General features: G+C 49.2%; 1 protein-coding gene across 1 annotated transcript; it reads right to left on the reverse strand.

Annotated features, from left to right (window-relative positions):
* Positions 1–4192: 4192 nt before the first annotated feature.
* Positions 4193–16758, reverse strand: LOC140106133 (uncharacterized). The gene is made up of 7 exons (XM_072130388.1): positions 16673–16758; positions 11197–11300; positions 10512–10697; positions 10321–10390; positions 10120–10217; positions 8241–8352; positions 4193–5541 (listed from the first exon to the last, which is right to left on the reverse strand). Exons 1-7 carry the CDS (start codon positions 16734–16736, stop codon positions 5081–5083), a joined length of 1095 nt encoding a protein of 364 aa, XP_071986489.1. The 5' UTR covers positions 16737–16758; the 3' UTR covers positions 4193–5080.
* Positions 16759–18560: the final 1802 nt, after the last annotated feature.

Genomic DNA, 18560 nt, shown 5'->3' on the forward strand with positions numbered 1-18560 from the left:
GTGCCCCCCAGTGGTGAGGTCCTGTATAGTTATAGTATTTATGTGTCCCCTAGTGGTGATGTCCTGTATAGTTATAGTATTTATGTGCCCCCTAGTGGTGAGGTCCTGTATAGTTATAGTATTTATGTGCCCCCTAGTGGTGGGGTCCTGTATAGTTATAGTATTTATGTGCCCCCTAGTGGTGGGGTCCTGTATAGTTATAGTATTTATGTGCCCCCTAGTGGTGGGGTCCTGTATAGTTATAGTTATAGTATTTATGTGCCCCCTAGTGGTGGGGTCCTGTATAGTTATAGTATTTATGTGCCCCCTAGTGGTGAGGTCCTGTATAGTTATAGTATTTATGTGCCCCCTAGTGGTGGGGTCCTGTATAGTTATAGTATTTATGTGCCCCCTAGTGGTGAGGTCCTGTATAGTTATAGTATTTATGTGCCCCCTAGTGGTGAGGTCCTGTATTGTTATAGTATTTATGTGCCCCCTAGTGGTGAGGTCCTGTATAGTTATAGTATTTATGTGCCCCCTAGTGGTGAGGTCCTGTATTGTTATAGTATTTATGTGCCCCCTAGTGGTGAGGTCCTGTATTGTTATAGTATTTATGGGCCCCCTAGTGGTGAGGTCCTGTATAGTTATAGTATTTATGTGCCCCCTAGTGGTGAGGTCCTGTAGAGTTATAGTATTTATGTGCCCCCTAGTGGTGAGGTCCTGTAGAGTTATAGTATTTATGTGCCCCCTAGTGGTGAGGTCCTGTATAGTTATAGTATTTATGTGCCCCCTAGTGGTGAGGTCCTGTATAGTTATAGTATTTATGTGCCCCCTAGTGGTGAGGTCCTGTATAGTTATAGTATTTATGTGCCCCCTAGTGGTGAGGTCCTGTATAGTTATAGTATTTATGTGCCCCCTAGTGGTGAGGTCCTGAATTCACCCTGAAGTTAAAGGAAACCTACCACTTTAAAATGCCAGTTATAACCCTCAAATACCTTGCACCAGCTCAGGGTGAGCTGATGCCGGAGCATATTTGCAGAAACCGCCGTATTCCTTTTTAAACTGTTTTATTCTTTATATTCCAACAACGCTTCGGCACACCATGCGCGTGACCATGCATGCGCCTGATTAAGAAGTGCCGGAGAACCGGTGACGTCACCTCCTAATCAGGCACATGCACTGTCCAGCAGTAAAGTGACGGTGATAACCCTGCTGATTGTTCGAGAGACCTGTGTATCTGATATTAGGGGGAAACAGCTAACGCATATCTCAGCACAGAGATCGGATGTCAGGGTTTTGCTTGTATAAGTCAAAGTTTATCTTGTCCGATATAAATGGGCTTAGAATTTTAGTAATGGAGATTTCTGTTATACAATAAAGGGGACCTCTCCACCATTTTTCCCTACAATCCAAATTCAGACTGGTGCAATAGTGGAATAATGGAGCACATTTACTTACCAGGTCCGTCGGAGTTCCCGAAAGTGCATTGTCCGTGTATAATGCACATCTGGTGCGATTCACCAAGATTGTGCGCCCCATATCCTGCATGTGTCGCTTCCCCGCTCAGGTCCCCGGAGTTCACCTTCTTCTTTCCGATGTATGTGAGTGCATAGTTTGCGACACAAATTTAATCTTAAATCCTGCACTCAGTCACATGAAAGCCAGCGCCGCTGCGCCAAAATCTGATCGCGTGCGACACAATCCCCTTCTAAATACCTGTCCCAGCGGAGCAAATGCTGAATACCATAAACAGTCCGACGTAAATTCCATCCATGGACCCTTAGTAAATAAGCCCCAGTGTGTATAAATGCCACTTAGTATTTTTTAATGTAAATAGAGATACAATTTATCTTAAATATTTATTAAAAGTTACGTTTTAAGTGACACACTCACAACTTTTTCCTGCCCTCCGGCTTCCCCTCTTTTACTTGTATGGTCCCTTCCTTTAAATAATCAGTCGGAGTAATAGGTGGTGACCAATCTGAATGTTGTTTATATAATTAACACTTTGTCTACTGTAAGCTGCTTTTTTACCCACTGGTGTGGCCATGTTTTTGGTTTATAATCACTGATAGGTTAAGAATAGGTCTACACGGGAGGCATTGTGGCATATGTGGGAGGCACATATCCTGTCCCGCTATTCGCAGTCTATACTGTAGGCACTGGAATTCATTTAGATATTAGTACTTTCTCAAATTGGCAACGAGATAGTAAAGACCCAATCAAATAGATAATACATCATGTAAATCAGAAACAACAGGAGGCATAAATGTATGAAAAGCAGCTCATGTAAGAATATTCAAGTAGTCTGGACACCATGATCTTCATGCCACTGCACGGTAGTACGGTTACACGGTGACCACTGCCACTGGTGTCCAACCTCAAACGCGGTAGTCATCCAGAAAGTTCATTAATGACACATCCCGAGGAAGGAACTGTGAGCGTAAGCAGGGGCATAACTTTAGGGGGTGCAGAGGTTGCGATCACACCTGGACCCAAAGGTTTAGGGGGCCCTTATGGTGTCACTTTCCCATAAGAGAAGACTATTACTACAAACCATACATTATAGTCGGGGGCCTGGCACAGACTTTGCACTGGGGCCCATCAGCTTCTAGTTACACCCCTGTGTGTATGGTTCCAGAAACGCGTTGGGATGCAAGCTATGAATTACTATAGGGCATACCAGTCTCCGTGACAGGGAAAGTTCATGCTACTGCTCTTGTAAGGGAGGGAGTTCATGGGACAACAGCAGGATTGAGATTACAGCATAGGATGTAACAGTGCTACACATCCTGGAGGACCATCATCCCTGTGTGTCCTGAAGTGGTCAAACAATCCAGGACTCCATGCCCACTTTTTCTATCTGCCCAGCAGTCCCATACCCTGGGTAAGATCTTAGCGTTACTACTGTAGTATGTTTCTCATTTAATGGTGGTTTCTTGAAGCAATGGAGATATTAGTCTTTTCTATGGTTCATTATTGTTTTTAATTCATATGGAATAAAAGTCTTATTGTATCTATTTCGTAAGCTGTACCATTTTGGTGTGAATTATATTCTGTGCTGGGCTTTATGTATACTGAGTTAGGAGTGTGCTGGGCTACCTATAAACCTGGATGGGAGTGTGCTGGGCTACCTATAAACCTGGATGGGAGTGTGCTGGACTACCTATAAACCTGGATGGGAGTGTGCTGGACTACCTATCCCCTTACGGACACAGGTTTTTTTGCTCATTTCGTGCTCTCCACCTTCAAAAATCCTTAACTTTTCATTGTACAGAGCTGTGTGAGGGCTTACTTTGTGCGTAACAAATTTTACTTCTACGTCACATTATTTATTATTCCATGCCGTGTACTTGTTCTTGTGGGCTGTTTTTACGACTTTCACTCTGCGCTCCAGATAACACGGCTGCTTTATCCTTTGGTTCGGTACGATCACGGTGATACCAGATTTATACAGGTTTTATTGCTTTTTAATACATTTTTAAAAATTAAACAAACGTGCGAAAAAAGATGTTGCCATATTCTGACGCTAATAACTTTTTCATACTATGGTGCACGGAGCTCAGTGAGGTGTTATTTTTTTTTTTTGCGAAATGAGACATTTTAATTGCTATCATTTTGAGGTCTGTGCGACATTCTGGTCACTTTTTATTCCATTTTTTATGGGATGTAAAATGGTGTCAAAGTCGCGTTTTGGACATTTAGGCGCTATTTTCAATTATGTGGTTCATCGCCGGCAATAACCGTTTTTATATTTTGATAGATCGGGCATTTTGGGACGCGGCGATACCTATTGTGTATGTGATTTTTACTGTTACATTTTATATCAGTTCTAAGGAAAGGGGGGGTCATTTGAACTTTTAGGTTTTTTAATTTTTTTTTTTTTTTTTTACTACTCTAGGGTACATTAACTCTAGATGGTCTGATCCTTCCTATCATATACTGCAATACTGCTGTATTGCAGTATATGGCATCTCTGCACAGTATTCATTACAATAAAGCTACGGAGCAGAGCATCAAAGGGCTATATACTAGGGTGAGAATATGCTGGGCTACCTATATACTAGGGTGAGAATATGCTGGGCTACCTATATACCAGGGTGGGAATATGTTAGTCTACATATACATTGGAAATCAAAATTAGAGAGTAAGGTCTAATCACTTGATGTTTTCAGAAATAATTTAATTTCCATTGATGTTCTACATAGTTACCAAAACATCAACATAAAACCTTTATTTTATAAAAAAAACAAAACAAAAACATGATAATAATTAGAGAACAGCAATGACTGGAGCACAGAGAAAGATTGGATCTATAATCAGTAGGGTGTGCACAGGCATTTGCTGTGGATGACTTCCACACCAGCCACAGGACATCACTGGTCTCTTACACGGATCTGCTTCACTCTTTTTCCAGCCTCTTCCACAGTTCTGTGGCTGTTGTGGGTTTCTTGGCCACAACTTTGTCACCAAGTATTTTCCAAAGGATTTCTATTGGGTTTAGATCTGGACTCTGGGCCGTAGCCATTCACAGTTTCTGTGTTATAGGGGGCATTGTCCTGCATGAAAGTTGCAGCTGATTGAGAGATGAACACAAGGAAGTAACCATATATTGTGAAGATTCTGATGCTTGTATTGTATTCCATGTAGATGTATGAGAGGTCCAACTGCTGCAGAAAACATTCCCCAACCATGACACTTCCTTCACCACTTTTCACTGACTTCTTTACACACTTTGGGTTCGTTCTTTCCCCAGTATGTCGACAAACATAATATTTCCCATTTAATAAATTAACTTAATTACATCACCATAATAAACTATGGAGCACTTCTCAGTCCACACAACCTGCTCCTTAGTAAAGGTGAGACTAGCATTTGATTCTTTCTGCTAAGAAGAGGTTCGGTCACTGCAGAGTGGGCTTTCAGTCCAAATGCTCTTAAAGTGGTTCTTTAGTGACAAAAAGTTAGCCACCGTCCACAGGATAACTTGTTGATCAGTGGTGGTCTCTGTGATGGGACCCCCACAGATCACAAGAATGAGAGTCTGTTGTACCCCCGTAGTACCCTTGGTAAACAGAGCAACAGGCTGCTCTATTCATTTCTATGGTGCTGACGGTCCCTCATTCTCGTGATCTGTGGGGGTCCTATCACCGAGACCCCCACCGATGAGCAAGTTACAAAGGATAGGGGCTACCTTGTTGTCACTGGAGAACCCCTTTAAACGTCGAGACACAGTATGACGAGACAGATCCTTACCATGTTCAGTGCTGAACTGGCGAGCAATTCCAGCTGCAGTGTTTAAATGATTACTCATGGAGATTCTCTGCATTATCCTATCCTCCCTTGCATTTGTCTTTCGAGGGCGACCGGCCTTCTTGGGGGACTTGAATGAGTTTGTGATATTGTAAAGATGCAATATTCGAGAAATCACAGACTTGGAACGACCAACTGCTTTTGCTATTGCGGATATGGTTGCCCCTTTGGCCTTCATCTGGACAACCTGCTGCCGGAGGGTTTCAGTCACTTTTGATCGGCACACCAATTTTGCAAAGTCAGTACAACCTGGAAAGATGAGCATCAGTTACATCAGGTTATCAGATAACTAGATATTAGCACCTGGTTAACAGCAATATCTTGCAGGTATCTGCAAGGGTCTCTAATTTCTGAGAAAGTGTTATTTTTAATGTAACCAATTTACATTTTTATACTTTAAAATATATACAATTTAAGCAATAAGCTTAAAATACTGATATATTACTCACGTTCAGATATAATCACATAAGACACACAAGGACTACAATTTTAATCTCGAGTTTATACCGGGGGATTTGGTTGATGGGTTATCTAAATACTAGGGGGTAGTGTGCTGGGCTACTTATATCTTGTGGACATGGGGGGGAGGGGTCTGTGTGCTGGGCTACCTATACACTGGTGAGAAGGAGTGTATGCGGTGTTACCTAAACACTAGGGGGTAGTGTGCTGGGATTCCTATATAGTGTGGAGGCAGAGGCTTTGCGTGCTGGGCTACCTATACGTGTGTGTGTGTGGGGGGGGGTCTGCTGGGCTAACTATATACTGCTGAGGTGGGGGGAGGGGTTGTGTGCTGGGCTACCATATACTGTGAAGGTGGGTGGTCTATGTGCTGTGCTACCTAAAGACTAGGGTGTAGTGTGTTGGGCTATCTAAATACCGGGGAGGGGGGGGGGGGGGGGAGTGTGTTGGCCAAACTATCTACTGGGGGGGCGTGCAGTGTGCTACCTATAGAACGGGGGAAGGGTTCTAGGCCACCTATATACTAGGAGGCCAAAACACCTCACTTTTTGAATTGAATTACTGGATATTCTAATTTATTGAGATAAATCTGTATATGGGGCAGGTGAAGGGGGGGCGTAACCTGGCTATGGCGGAAACAGAATGCTTGCAGTCTGCCTGCATATTAGAGCCCCCTTAATCCTGGGCCAAAAACTACCACTCAAGGAATTCCTATCACTATCCGGGACTGTGAGTGGAGGCACAGGAGCCTCATGCCACAGGGACGTAACACAGCAAAGGGCCAAACACTCTCCCACTGAGTGCAGACCCTGCAATTCCATGTTGCCTTCCAGAAGAGCCCCCCTCACTAATAACGTGTCCCAGCAGCGGCCTCCCCCTCACTAATAACGTGTCCCAGCAGCGGCCTCCCCCTCACTAATAACGTGTCCCAGCAGCGGCCTCCCCCTCACTAATAAAGTGTCCCAGCAGCGGCCTCCCCCTCACTAATAAAGTGTCCCAGCAGCGGCCTCCCCCTCACTAATAAAGTGTCCCAGCAGCGGCCTCCCCCTCACTAATAAAGTGTCCCAGCAGCGGCCTCCCCCTCACTAATAAAGTGTCCCAGCAGCGGCCTCCCCCTCACTAATAAAGTGTCCCAGCAGCGGCCTCCCCCTCACTAATAAAGTGTCCCAGCAGCGGCCTCCCCCTCACTAATAAAGTGTCCCAGCAGCGGCCTCCCCCTCACTAATAAAGTGTCCCAGCAGCGGCCTCCCCCTCACTAATAAAGTGTCCCAGCAGCGGCCTCCCCCTCACTAATAAAGTGTCCCAGCAGCGGCCTCCCCTCACTAATAACGTGTCCCAGCAGCGGCCTCCCCCTCACTAATAACGTGTCCCAGCAGCGGCCTCCCCCTCACTAATAACGTGTCCCAGCAGCGGCCTCCCCCTCACTAATAACGTGTCCCAGCAGCGGCCTCCCCCTCACTAATAACGTGTCCCAGCAGCGGCCTCCCCCTCACTAATAACGTGTCCCAGCAGCGGCCTCCCCCTCACTCATAACGTGTCCCAGCAGCGGCCTCCCCTCACTAATAACATGTCCAGCAGCGGCCTCCCCCTCACTAATAACGTGTCCCAGCAGCGGCCTCCCCCTCACTAATAACGTGTCCCAGCAGCGGCCTCCCCTCACTCATAACGTGTCCCAGCAGCGGCCTCCCCTCACTCATAACATGTCCAGCAGCGGCCTCCCCTCCCTAATAATATGTTCAGCAGCGGCCTCCCATCCCTAATAACATGTCCAGCAGCGGCCTCCCCTCACTAATAACATGTCCAGCAGCGGCCTCCCCTCACTAATAACATGTCCAGCAGCGGCCTCCCCTCACTAATAACATGTCCAGCAGTGGCCTCCCCTCACTAATAACATGTCCAGCAGTGGCCTCCCCTCACTAATAACATGTCCAGCAGCGGCCTCCCCTCACTAATAACATGTCCAGCAGCGGCCTCCTCTCACTAATAACATGTCCAGCAGCGGCCTCCCCTCACTAATAACATGTCCAGCAGCGGCCTCCCCTCACTAATAACATGTCCAGCAGCGGCCTCCCCTCACTAATAACATGTCCAGCAGTGGCCTCTCTCCACATCTCTCCTAAGATTCCCGCCACCACAGGCAGAGGCACATCTATCCTCTCTGCCCGCATGCAACAGTATCCTCTCTGCCCGCATGCAACAGCTTGATGACATCATCATAGGTGCATGCAGGCAGAGAGCATAGACATGCCTCTGCCCGTGGTGCAGGGAATCTGAGGAAAGATGAAGTCAGAGCCGCGGATGAAGAGGAGCCCCGGAGGGCAGTATCTATTTTTGTTTTTTAACCACCGGTGTTCCACAGCTTAGTTTTGGGCCGCAGCCCCGCAGTTGCATATCATTGTTCTAGACAACTGAGGGTGTGCAGAAGCCAGGAGACAAGATGTGTAACACGTGGGGTAAGAAGGATTTCTACTGTGTATATTACTCCTCACCTGGACTAATCTCTACTGGGGACGCCTCCTCCTTACACTGGAGATCATCAATCAGGTTTCCCTCTTTTTCTTCTTCCAAAACTTCAACTTTGATGTCAGCCACATCTTCAGCCTGTTTCAACAGATGATTAAAAAGAGTTGGACCCAGATGGACCCATCCCCAGGATCACGGTAATAGGGATTCTATAATATTCATACTGTATGATAAAAGATCATCCCAACCCATGGAAAAGTATTAGTGATGAGCTCACTGCTGCCCCTGACTATATGTCCCTTGCTGGCAGCCAGGATATACTGCAGCTTGTTCTATGAGGGATCAGAAGTCCCACAGTCTAATCCTGTAAAAAAAAAAAAAACTAAGAAAAAGGTTTTAATATAAAATAGCAATGAAACACAAGGAGTGAGAGAATTTCATTCATGGACACAGTTTGGAACAAGACAAACCTTCCCCATAAGATGCCCCTCTAGGGTAATACTCATAGGGCTGCCATTGTGGTGCATAGAGGAAAGGGTTACCCGCTTATGGGGGAGGGAGTGCTGGAAAGGACACACTGTATAGGGAGAGGGGTCTGGGAAGAACATAATCTTATGGGGGAGGGTTAAAAATTAATAAATTTTTCACCCCTCCCTTACACTGACACTGGCAGAGATATATCAGGACGACGATCTGCAGTGTAAAAGACAATAACGGAGAGAGTCTTCTGCTACCTGCCACATATCATATCAGGGATCATAGGGGTCCCTACATTTACAAGAGGAACCGCTCCATATTTCGTTCCTAAGTATGTACACTGGTCTATACTTCAGAGTCTCTCACACTCCCAATCATCACCGTACACAAGTTAACTTGTGACCACCGTGAAGTTTCAATATACTTCATAGGGGTCCCTACAGTCAGACATTCACAGAATACATACCGTATATATATATGCTCGAGGTACCTAATTTTACCACAAAAAAACTGGATAACGACAGCACGGTGCCCCCCTCATGTCCACAGCACGGTGCCCCCCTCATGTCCACAGCACGGTGCCCCCCTCATGTCCACAGCACGGTGCCCCCCTCATGTCCACAGCACGGTGCCCCCCTCATGTCCACAGCACGGTGCCCCCCTCATGTCCACAGCACGGTGCCCCCCTCATGTCCACAGCACGGTGCCCCCCTCATGTCCACAGCACGGTGCCCCCCTCATGTCCACAGCACGGTGCCCCCCTCATGTCCACAGCACGGTGCCCCCCTCATGTCCACAGCACGGTGCCCCCCTCATGTCCACAGCACGGTGCCCCCTTCATGTCCACAGCACGGTGCCCCCCTCATGTCCACAGCACGGTGCCCCCCTCATGTCCACAGCACGGTGCCCCCTTCATGTCCACAGCACGGTGCCCCCTTCATGTTATGTCCACAAGAGTACCCGATAAAAAATAAATAAAGTTAGTACTCGTGCCCCGGCATCCTCTTCTCCCTGCAGTAGGTCTTCAGGTTCCCGGGCCGGGTCGCAGATGTACTTCTACTTGATCTGCCGGTATAGACACTAAGATGCTGCAGTGTTGCTGTCTGATGATGTCATAGTTCTGTGCCGGAAGATTGCAGAGTTGTGCATCTGCCAGGCCAGGAACCTGAAGACCTGCTGCAGGGAGTAGAGGACGCCAGGGGACAACACCGGAGGGCAAGTACTAACTTTATTATTTATAGACTCGAGTATTAGCCGAGTAAGGCTTTGTGCTGAAAAAGTCGGCTTATACTCGAGTATATACAGTGGTTATTTTCTAACCTATGGATAGAAGACTACTTGATATAAAAAAATAAATATGTATGATCTGACCTCAGTGTATCCCAGCAGAACTATCTGGTGTTTTGTGAACTCCTCGGCACCATTTACCTGTTCACCCTCTGGGACACTGTAATCTTCTTCGGGACCATCTTGGGAATACCAAGGACTTGGACATCTCTCTGATGGATTTCTCTCACTGGATCCATCTACAGGAGACACAGAGACTTACATGACACCTGACTCCCACTGTTTTTATGTTATAATCAGTTCATGGGAGACACAACATCCCTCTACCATCCCTCTTCTTACCTGGTGATGTGAGGTTCTGGTGGTTCTTCATGATGATGTCCTTGTGTCCTTCTATGTAGTCCCACTCCTCCTTGGAGAAAAATATATTGACATCCTGACACCTTATAGGAACCTGACACTCACAATAATACAGTCATCACCCGGACACATCACCCCTTGTATAATGTCCCAGCATTCCCTGCAGCGCTCACCTCTCCGCTCAGCAGCTCGATCATCTTATAGGTGATCTCCAGGATCTTCTGCTTTTTGTTCCTCTCAGGTACCAGTGGTGGAGGCTCCATGATGGGGCTCTCATTTCTGCTCCGTACTCCTGACACATGGGGGAAGCTTATGGGGGTCACAAACTTATCATATGTCTTCCTCACTACTGTATAATCCTGTGTATGGAGAGAACCTGATAAATGCCCTATATGCATTCCCCAAATCCCTCACCTCTCCAGTCATGTCCTGTGTTATTAATACAGATAAGAGTGATGTCATGTGATATATTACCCAGAATCCCTCACCTCTCCAGTCATGTCCTGTGTTATTAATACAGATAAGAGTGATGTCATGTGATATATTACCCAGAATCCCTCACCTCCCCAGTCATGTCCTGTGTTATTAATACAGATAAGAGTGATGTCATGTGATATATTACCCAGAATCCCTCACCTCTCCAGTCATGTCCTGTGTTATTAATACAGATAAGAGCGATGTCATGTGATGTATTACCCAGAATCCCTCACCTCTCCAGTCATGTCCTGTGTTATTAATACAGACAGGAGCGATGTCATGTGATATATTACCCAGAATCCCTCACCTCTCCAGTCATGTCCTGTGTTATTAATACAGATAAGAGTGATGTCATGTGATATATTACCCAGAATACCTCACCTCTCCAGTCAGCAGGTAGATGATCTCCAGGGAGAGGTTTAGGATCTTTTCGGTCATGCCACTATAAAAGGTTTGGTCAGGAACCGGATTATTTTCCATCCTGTCTACAGAACAAACAGAAGTTGATCTCTTCAGGACCTGGTTATGTTATGCTAATTTATTAACCATTTCTTTCTCTTCCTGCCTCCATCACATCAGGCTGGTTATTTAGCCGCAGTGTAAATCTGCCTCTGGTGACACTTCCTACACTCTCCTCATGGCGATCACAGGGATCAGAACCTCCTGTATGACGGACTGTACCACAAAGTCTTTCTACAGGAGGTGGGGCACAAACCTAGACTGCAGATAGGGGTTAAAGGGGTTTTCCCACAAAGGCAAGTTTGTGGGATACACGGAATAAAGCCTATCTTGCTGATCAGTGGGGGTCTCAGTGCTGAGACCCCTGCAGATGGCAAAAACGAGGGGTCCAACCGAACCCTCGACGCTCCGTCAGACTAATGGAGCAGATGGCTGTGCATGACCGTTCTGCTCCATTTATCTCTATGGAGACATCTCTATTGCCGAGCGTAGCGATCACCGATCTTTGTCATCTCCATAGAGATGAATGGAGCAGAACGGTCATCCGCAGGCGTCTGCTCCATTAGTTGATCAGACCCCTTGTTTTCGCGACCTCAGCACTGAGACTTGCCTTCGTGGGAAAACCCCTTTAATAAAACAGGGTCCTGTCTCCCAGTAATAATGGAGTGGCTCACTGCTCAGCCTCCCTGACTGTATACCTATGGTATGAATAATATTAATGGAGAGGGAAATCATGAGGCATCATGCGATGAATAGCAAAGCAGAGGAAAAGATTCCATCTTAGGATTCAGATGTCAGTAAACTTTGAAATCTACTGAGCCCAAAGTACAAGAGTCCTATGTGATTGTATAGATGTAATACTGGGCCTTACTCTCTCTGAGCAAAACATGGAAACGGACCCTTTCATATAGATAAGGGAATCCCAGAAAGGACATTTCACCCCCTACCTGAGGTGCTGCTACTTTAATGGGGTAAAATCTGGAGACAGGTTCCCTTTAATTTGTGCAACGGTAACTTAGAACTGACCATAGGGACCATTGTCCTTTAGATGACACCATCTTCTGGTCCCCAACCCTAGAGGTGATCTCCCTGACACTTGCTCCTGACATTTAGAGTCTGACTGTATTCACAGGTAAGTTCTCTCTTAAGAAAAACAACGTATTAACTATTATTTTTGAAATCTGTGAATCCAGTCATAAATCTCAAACTGTAACTTGGACTTCCTCCAACTTCAGTAACCACTGGACTCGATGTTCAGATCCTAGGACACCCCGAGAGGCAGTGACCTGATCAGTATCAGGTGTTCAATGTGAACCGTCAGAGGATACTGACACTGACTGCCTTCCTGATACCACTGACCTGCAAAGGATTCTGCAGTATCTCTGCTCTGTCATTTAATTATTTGTGCCTGATCCTAGAATTCGCTCCCCCGACCCTAAGAATCACCTCCTCCTCCCCCCTGACCCTAGGAATCACCTCCTCCTCCCCCCTGACCCTAGGAATCACCTCCTCCTCCTCCCCCCTGACCCTAGGAATCACCTCCTCCTCCTCCCCCCTGACCCTAGGAATCACCTCCTCCTCCTCCTCCCCCCTGACCCTAGGAATCACCTCCTCCTCCTCCCCCCTGACCATAGGAATCACCTCCTCCTCCTCCCCCCTGACCCTAGGAATCACCTCCTCCTCCTCCCTGACCCTAGGAATCACCTCCTCCTCCCCCTGACCCTAGGAATCACCTCCTCCTCCCCCCTGACCCTAGGAATCACCTCCTCCTCCTCCCCCCTGACCCTAGGAATCACCTCCTCCTCCTCCCCCCTGACCATAGGAATCACCTCCTCCTCCTCCCCCCTGACCCTAGGAATCACCTCCTCCTCCCCCCTGACCCTAGGAATCACCTCCTCCTCCTCCTCCTCCCCCCTGACCATAGGAATCACCTCCTCCTCCTCCCCCCTGACCATAGGAATCACCTCCTCCTCCTCCCTGACCATAGGAATCACCTCCTCCTCCTCCCCCCTGACCATAGGAATCACCTCCTCCTCCCCCTTGACCATAGGAATCACCTCCTCCTCCTCCCCCTTGACCATAGGAATCACCTCCTCCTCCTCCCCCCTGACCCTAGGAATCACCTCCTCCTCCCCTTGACCCTAGGAATCACCTCCTCCTCCCCTTGACCCTAGGAATCACCTCCCTCTCCCCCCTGACCCTAGGAATCACCTCCTCCTCCTCCCCCCTGACCCTAGGAATCACCTCCTCCTCCCCCCTGACCCTAGGAATCACCTCCTCCTCCTGCCCCCTGACCCTAGAAATCACCTCCTCCTCCTGCCCCCTGATCCTAGGAATCACCTCCTCCTCCTGCCCCCAGGAATCACCTCCTCCTCCTGACCCTAGGAATCACCTCCTCCTCCTGCCCCCTGACCCTAGGAATCACCTCCTCCTCCTGCCCCCAGGAATCACCTCCTCCTCCTGCCCCCTGACCCTAGGAATCACCTCCTCCTCCTTCCCCCTGACCCTAGGAATCACCTCCTCCTCCTGCCCTGACCCTAGGAATCACCTCCTCCTCCTGCCCTGACCCTAGGAATCACCTCCTCCTCCTGCCCTGACCCTAGGAATCACCTCCTCCTCCTGCCCTGACCCTAGGAATCACCTCCTGCTCCTGCCCTGACCCTAGGAATCACCTCCTGCTCCTGCCCTGACCCTAGGAATCACCACCTGCTCCTCCCCTGACCCTAGGAATCACCTCCTGCTCCTCCCCTGACCCTAGGAATCACCTCCTGCTCCTCCCCTGACCCTAGGAATCACCTGCTGCTCCTCCCCTGACCCTAGGAATCACCTCCTCCTCCCCTGACCATAGGAATCACCACCTGCTCCTCCCCTGACCATAGGAATCACCTCCTGCTCCTCCCCTGACCCTAGGAATCACCTCCTGCTCCTCCCCTGACATTAGGGATCACCGCCTCCTGCTCCCCTGACCCTAGGAATCACCTCCTGCTCCTCCCCTGACCCTAGGAATCACCTCCTGCTCCTCCCCTGACCCTAGGAATCACCTCCTCCCCTAGGAATCACCTCCTGCTCCTCCCCTGACCCTAGGAATCACCTCCTGCTCCTCCCCTGACCCTAGGAATCACCTGCTGCTCCTCCCCTGACCCTAGGAATCACCTCCTGCTCCTCCCCTGACCATAGGAATCACCACCTGCTCCTCCCCTGACCATAGGAATCACCTCCTGCTCCTCCCCTGACCCTAGGAATCACCTCCTGCTCCTCCCCTGACATTAGGGATCACCGCCTCCTGCTCCCCTGCCCCTAGGAATCACCTCCTGCTCCTCCCCTGACCCTAGGAATCACCTCCTGCTCCTCCCCTGACCCTAGGAATCACCTCCTCCCCTAGGAATCACCTCCTGCTCCTCCCCTGACCCTAGGAATCACCTCCTCCTCCCCTGACCCTAGGAGTCACCTCCTCCTCCTCCTCCCTAACCCTAGGAGTCACCCCCTGCTCCTCCCCTGACCCTAGGAATCACCTCCTCCTCCCCTGACCCTAGGAATCACCTCCTCCTCCCCTGACCCTAGGAATCACCTCCTCCTTTGACCCTAGGAATCACCTCCTCCTCCCCTGACCCTAGGAATCACCTCCTCCTCCCCTGACCCTAGGAATCACCTCCTCCTCCCCTGACCCTAGGAATCACCTCCTCCTCCCCTGACCCTAGGAATCACCTCCTCCTCCCCTGACCCTAGGAATCACCTCCTCCTCCCCTGACCCTAGGAATCACCTCCTCCTCCCCTGACCCTAGGAATCACCTCCTCCTCCCCTGACCCTAGGAATCACCTCCTCCTCCCCTGACCCTAGGAATCACCTCCTCCTCCTCTGACTCTAGGAATCACCTCCTCCTCCTCTGACCCTAGGAATCACCTCCTCCTCCTCTGACCCTAGGAATCACCTCCTCCTCCTCTGACCCTAGGAATCACCTCCTCCTCCTCTGACCCTAGGAATCACCTCCTCCTCCTCTGACCCTAGGAATCACCTCCTCCTCCTCTGACCCTAGGAATCACCTCCTCCTCCTCTGACCCTAGGAATCACCTCCTCCTCCTCTGACCCTAGGAATCACCTCCTCCTCCTCTGACCCTAGGAATCACCTCCTCCTCCTCTGACCCTAGGAATCACCTCCTCCTCCCCTGACCCTAGGAATCACCTCCTCCTCCCCTGACCCTAGGAATCACCTCCTCCTCCCCTGACCCTAGGAATCACCTCCTGCTCCTCCCTGACATTAGGAATCACCTCCTCCCTGACATTAGGAATCACCTCCTCCCTGACATTAGGAATCACCTCCTCCCTGACATTAGGAATCACCTCCTCCCTGACATTAGGAATCACCTCCTCCCTGACATTAGGAATCACCTCCTCCCTGACATTAGGAATCACCTCCTCCTCCTCCCTGACATTAGGAATCACCTCCTCCTCCTCCCTGACATTAGGAATCACCTCCTCCTCCTCCCTGACATTAGGAATCACCTCCTCTTCCTCCTCCCTGACCCTAGGAATCACCTCCTCCTCCCTGACATTAGGAATCACCTCCTCCTCCCCTGACATTAGGAATCACCTCCTCTTCCCCTGACCCTAGGAATCATCTCCTCTTCCCCTGACCCTAGGAATCATCTCCTCCTCCCCTGACCCTAGGAATCATCTCCTCCTCCCCTGACCCTAGGAATCATCTCCTCCTCCCCTGACCCTAGGAATCATCTCCTCCTCCCCTGACCCTAGGAATCATCTCCTCCTCCCCTGACCCTAGGAATCACCTCCTCCTCCCCTGACCCTAGGAATCACCTCCTCCTCCCCTGACCCTAGGAATCACCTCCTCCTCCCCTGACCCTAGGAATCACCTTCTGCTCCTCCCTGACATTAGGAATCACCTCCTCCCTGACATTAGGAATCACCTCCTCCTCCTCCCTGACATTAGGAATCACCTCCTCCTCCTCCCTGACATTAGGAATCACCTCCTCCCTGACATTAGGAATCACCTCCTCCTCCTCCCTGACATTAGGAATCACCTCCTCCTCCTCCCTGACATTAGGAATCACCTCCTCCCTGACATTAGGAATCACCTCCTCCTCCTCCCTGACATTAGGAATCACCTCCTCCTCCTCCCTGACATTAGGAATCACCTCCTTCTCCCTGACATTAGGAATCGGCTCCGGGGTAGACCCACAGGCAGGATGAATATGATCCCTGTCAGTGAGGGATAAGTTGAGGAGACATATACAGGGTGTACAGGGGAGGCTTCCTGTATATACCTCATGCGGGTCACACAGCCCGCAGCACGGACGCCCGGGGACAAGCACCGCTGCTGCAGAGCACTACACAGCCTGCGGAGGCGCTATCACAGCACACACTGAGCTCTGCCTCACTCACCCCGGAAGTTCTCTGCTGCTGGTAGCGTCACTTCCGCTCGTCGCTTGTTGCCTCTGAGAAACATGTGACTTCTAGTCTCTAAATGATTGGCGCTGCTCAGCTGCAAGAGGCGTGTCTAGAATGGAGACGCTCCCGCTGTGTATGACGTCAGTGTAAGAGGAGGACTTGTACTAGTGATGGGAAGTCCGGCTCTTCTTAGTGAGCTGGCTCATTAGGCTCCTGAACGGTCTCTATTAACTATATAATAGGGAGCCGCAGGTCAGTCAGTCACCGGACACCACTCCACTTTTAACCTGATTGTATCGGGTTAAAGGGGCGTGGTGAGCCGGTTAGAGGCGGGGTTAAGGGAGCCGGCGGCTCACTGAGGGGGGCTGGCTCGCGTTGTTCGCGAATAAGAGCCGGATCTTTCCTGAATGACACATTACTTGTATCACTACCTTCAGTATTATATTCCTGCACACACAGCCACAGGCAGAATCACTTACACTCTGATGAGTTCACATGATGCTTTTTGTCTCGTTTTTTGCTGCGTCTTAATGCACTCCATAGGCTTCAGACTATGACCGCACCCTTAGGCTGGCGGCACAAGGGGCGTTTTGAACCCGTTTTTGGGCCGTTTTTAAGCAGTCCGTTAAAAACCGCATGCACTTTTGAAAATGCATCTGTTTTTGACCGGTTATACCAATTATCTTAATTAAAACGGGTCAAAAACGCATGCGTTTAACGTACTGCTCAAAAACCTGTACAAAAGGCCACGTGTGCTGCCGGCCTTAGGGTGAAGACACACATGGCGTTTTTGGCCCGTTTTACTTAGTGCGTTTTCAGATTGTTAAAAACGCATCCGTTTTTAAAAACGCATGCGTTTTTGGCCTTTTTTTTACCGAAATTGCGCAATGAAAAACGGACAAAAACGCATGCGTTTTTAAAAAACGGATGCGTTTTTTAACGCATGCGTTTTTAACGATCTGAAAACGCACTTAGTAAAAACGGCCCAAAAACGCCATGTGTGTCTTCACCCTTAGGGTGCGGTCACATGTTAGAAACAAGACACCGTTTGCTGATCGCACGCATTTCCATAGAAACACATCGATCAGTTGTGGCACAACCCTGTGCGCTTTGATTCAATCAATATGTCTGACAGCACCCAAGTTACTGGGGGGCAGGAGCAGTGGCTACCTATCTACTGGGATGAATGTGCAGTGGTTACCTATCTACTGGGGGGGCGTAAGGGATGGTTACCTATCTACTGGGGGGCATGTGCTGGGGCTACCTATCTACTGGGATGAATGTGCAGTGGTTACCTATCTACTGGGGGGGCGTAAGGGATGGTTACCTATCTACTGGGGGGCATGTGCTGGGGTTACCTATCTACTGGGGGACATGTGCTGGGGTTACCTATCTACTGGGGGGCGTGTGCTGGGGTTACCTATCTACTGGGGGGCGTGTGCTGGGGTTACCTATCTACTGGGGGGCATGTGCTGGGGTTACCTATCTACTGGGGGACTTGTGCTGTGGTTACCTATCTACTGGGGGGCATGTGCTGTGGTTACCTATCTACTGGGGGGCATGTGCTGGGGTTACCTATCTACTGGGGGACTTGTGCTGTGGTTACCTATCTACTGGGGGGCATGTGCTGGGGTTACCTATCTACTAGTGATGCGTATGTGGTGGTTACCTATCTACTGGGGTGTGTGTGCTGGGGTTGTGCGCCGTTTTATTCCTTATACACTTTATGGGGGAGATTTATCAGAAGTATCTGAAGTAGCAGTCAACCATGGCAGCCAATTAGAGCTCAGCTTTCATTTTTCCACAGGTGTTTACAAAATAAAAGCTTAGCTCTGATTGGTTCCATAGTCAGTCAGAACAGTTCAGATGTCAGATACTTCTG

This window comes from Engystomops pustulosus, chromosome 11 (assembly GCF_040894005.1).
Source record: "Engystomops pustulosus chromosome 11, aEngPut4.maternal, whole genome shotgun sequence".
NCBI lineage: Eukaryota > Metazoa > Chordata > Amphibia > Anura > Leptodactylidae > Engystomops > Engystomops pustulosus.